The sequence below is a fragment of the Guillardia theta genome (genome assembly GCF_000315625.1).
Source record: "Guillardia theta CCMP2712 unplaced genomic scaffold GUITHscaffold_1, whole genome shotgun sequence".
NCBI lineage: Eukaryota > Cryptophyceae > Pyrenomonadales > Geminigeraceae > Guillardia > Guillardia theta.
The window spans coordinates 155,192-157,460 of NW_005434673.1; the positions used below are offsets into that span (position 1 = coordinate 155,192).

Here is a 2,269-nt window from a genome sequence, read left to right on the forward strand (position 1 = left end):
CTGCGTCTACCCGGGGGCTGGTTGTTCTTGGAGATGTAGTTGGGGTTGACAAGGCAGGTGAAGTTGTTGCGGCTGGTGCCGGACCCCTGGGGTCGGCAGGCGGCAGCTTATACCCGCGTGAGCTAGTCGGGCAGCGCCCCCCGGTGTCGCAGGCCTCGTACAGAATGGCCGCTCCAACAAAGGAAAGCGACTCTAGTAGTCTAGTCAAGTCGCTCAGTCTGAACTTGGCATTCTCTCGAAATGCTACTAATCTCCTGCCAAGGAATTCATTGAAGTGCTTTGAAGAGCAATTCGATCGGAAGCCCATTTACCTTCATTGCAATTCTATACTTGTTTGAGTTCTGGTAACGATTATGCAAACTCTGGTCATGAATTCATTCTGGTCTCAGTTCATGTTGTAATGTGCACGGGCTCGATGATCAAGTGACTGATTAGAGAACTGACGCATCGTTATAACGGATGAAGATAACGACCGTAACGGATACGGAGGTCAAACTGACACAATGCGGGGGCGAGCGGGCAGTGTCAACATGACGGCGATGCGCGAGAGGGCGGAGGAGGCCAGCAAGAGAGAGACAAGCCTGGCAAGCCAGGTACGATGTCCTGCTGCTGCTGCTCCCGCTCCCGCTCCTGATGCTGCTCCCGCTCCCGCTCCTGATGCTGCTCCTACTCCTGCTCCTGCTCCTGCTCCTGCTCCTGCTCCTCGGTCTAATGATACTGGCAGCTCGATCACTACCTTGGGTTAAGGAAAGATGGGTATGGGACCAACACAGAAGGATTCTTTCACATCATATTCTTGATAGGTTCCCTTCCCTTCCCTCTCCTCGGTTGTTGTTGTGATCGTTTGTGTGCATCCTCAGTTTTCACCGCTGTGGTGATGGATCAAGCCGTTCCCAATGAAGAGTTCCACAGCTTTTGTGATAGCTTGAGCACTTTGTTTGTGATAGATAGCATTCCAGGTTGACTAGAAGTCGATTCTCACCCCTGATGTGACATGCTTTCAGAGAACGACGCAAGGAACGCAACATTGCGATGGTTCAATCAATCCATCGCAACCAAGGTCTCCTCCCCCTCATTCTGACGTTCTTACCTCTCATTCACACACACAGATCCTCCCTCCTGACGCTCAAGCTGTCGGATACTTTGGAGGAGGAAGCCTGCTTCTCGTCTCTCACATCCAGGTAGCCGCACTCGCTGCCCTCCCTCACTCCCTGACTTGACGAGCAGGTTCGACAGCTGCGGGTGGTTGCGACCCCCTGCAACAGCCTCGTGCAGACGATGACAACGAGCAGTCTGCCCTGCTACGGGGGATACACACAGAGCAACGAGTTCCGGTCTCCGCTCACCCTGAGAGCTCCGGGGTCAAACTCATCCATCGCCTCCTACTGGGAGCTCGGGGACGGGACGTGGACGCGAGGAAAGTCTGGGACGGCCTACCCGAGCTCAGGGAACATGCTGTACCTCCCGTTGAACAGAACGGATGCGATGGCAATGCTGAGGTTGATGAGCAGCGGCTGGATGGCGCCTGGGACGCGGGCGATGCTGGTCGACTACCTTGTGATCTGCCCATCCCTTCGGCTGTTGGGCACTGTGAGACAGATCGTGGAGTTCCTCCCCTCCGGGAAGGTGGAGACAGACGTGCGGGTGGAGGGGGCGAGGATGGAGCACGTGCTGCCGACAGGAGACAAGCTGCAGTCAGCCGGGGTAGCAGGGGAGATCGTCGTGCTCACGTGGATCTGTCTCCTCACTGTGCGGGAGCTCTACATCCTCTTTCGCATCAGGTGGTGGTACGTGCTGGGAAAGGGGAGGCTGTGGAGGTTGTGGAGCTGGACCGTCTTTGCGCTGGGAGCAGCGAGCATGGCGTACCGCCTTCAGCCCATTCAGCTGATGAACTCGCAGAAGTATGTATTCCCTCCTACTACCAACAGGTACTTTCCCAGCTTCCAGTCCGTCCTCCTCCTCCTGCAGACGTGGAGGACGCTACTGGGGGTGAACCTTGCGCTGTGCTGGCTGAGGAGCCTGCAGTTCATGCACAACATCTCTGTGCTCAGACCGACCCTCGAGGCCATGGAGCGCGCTATGCTCGCTGTCATCTCCATCGTGCTCGTCTGCTTCATCCCGTTCCTCGCGCTTGCCATGGTCCACCAGCTGGTTCTCGGGGTTGGGAATCGCTCGTTCAGGACGTTTCGAGACACTTGCCTGTCTATCTACGTCTCCATCCTCGGGGGGAAGATCATATACCTGGACTCCTCCTCCTCCTCCTCCTCCT

General features: G+C 56.4%; 1 protein-coding gene across 1 annotated transcript in view; it reads left to right on the forward strand.

Annotated features, from left to right (window-relative positions):
• Positions 1-503: 503 nt before the first annotated feature.
• The window catches only part of GUITHDRAFT_98948 (hypothetical protein), a gene marked incomplete at both ends in the record, with an annotated part of 3,294 nt that continues 1,528 nt past the window's right edge, over positions 504-2,269 (forward strand). The window contains 6 exons of the mRNA XM_005842090.1: positions 504-593; positions 725-803; positions 861-959; positions 1,005-1,060; positions 1,110-1,181; positions 1,228-2,160. Coding sequence (XP_005842147.1) covers positions 504-593; positions 725-803; positions 861-959; positions 1,005-1,060; positions 1,110-1,181; positions 1,228-2,160 — 1,329 coding nt within the window. The remainder of the gene's footprint in view (positions 594-724; positions 804-860; positions 960-1,004; positions 1,061-1,109; positions 1,182-1,227; positions 2,161-2,269) is intronic.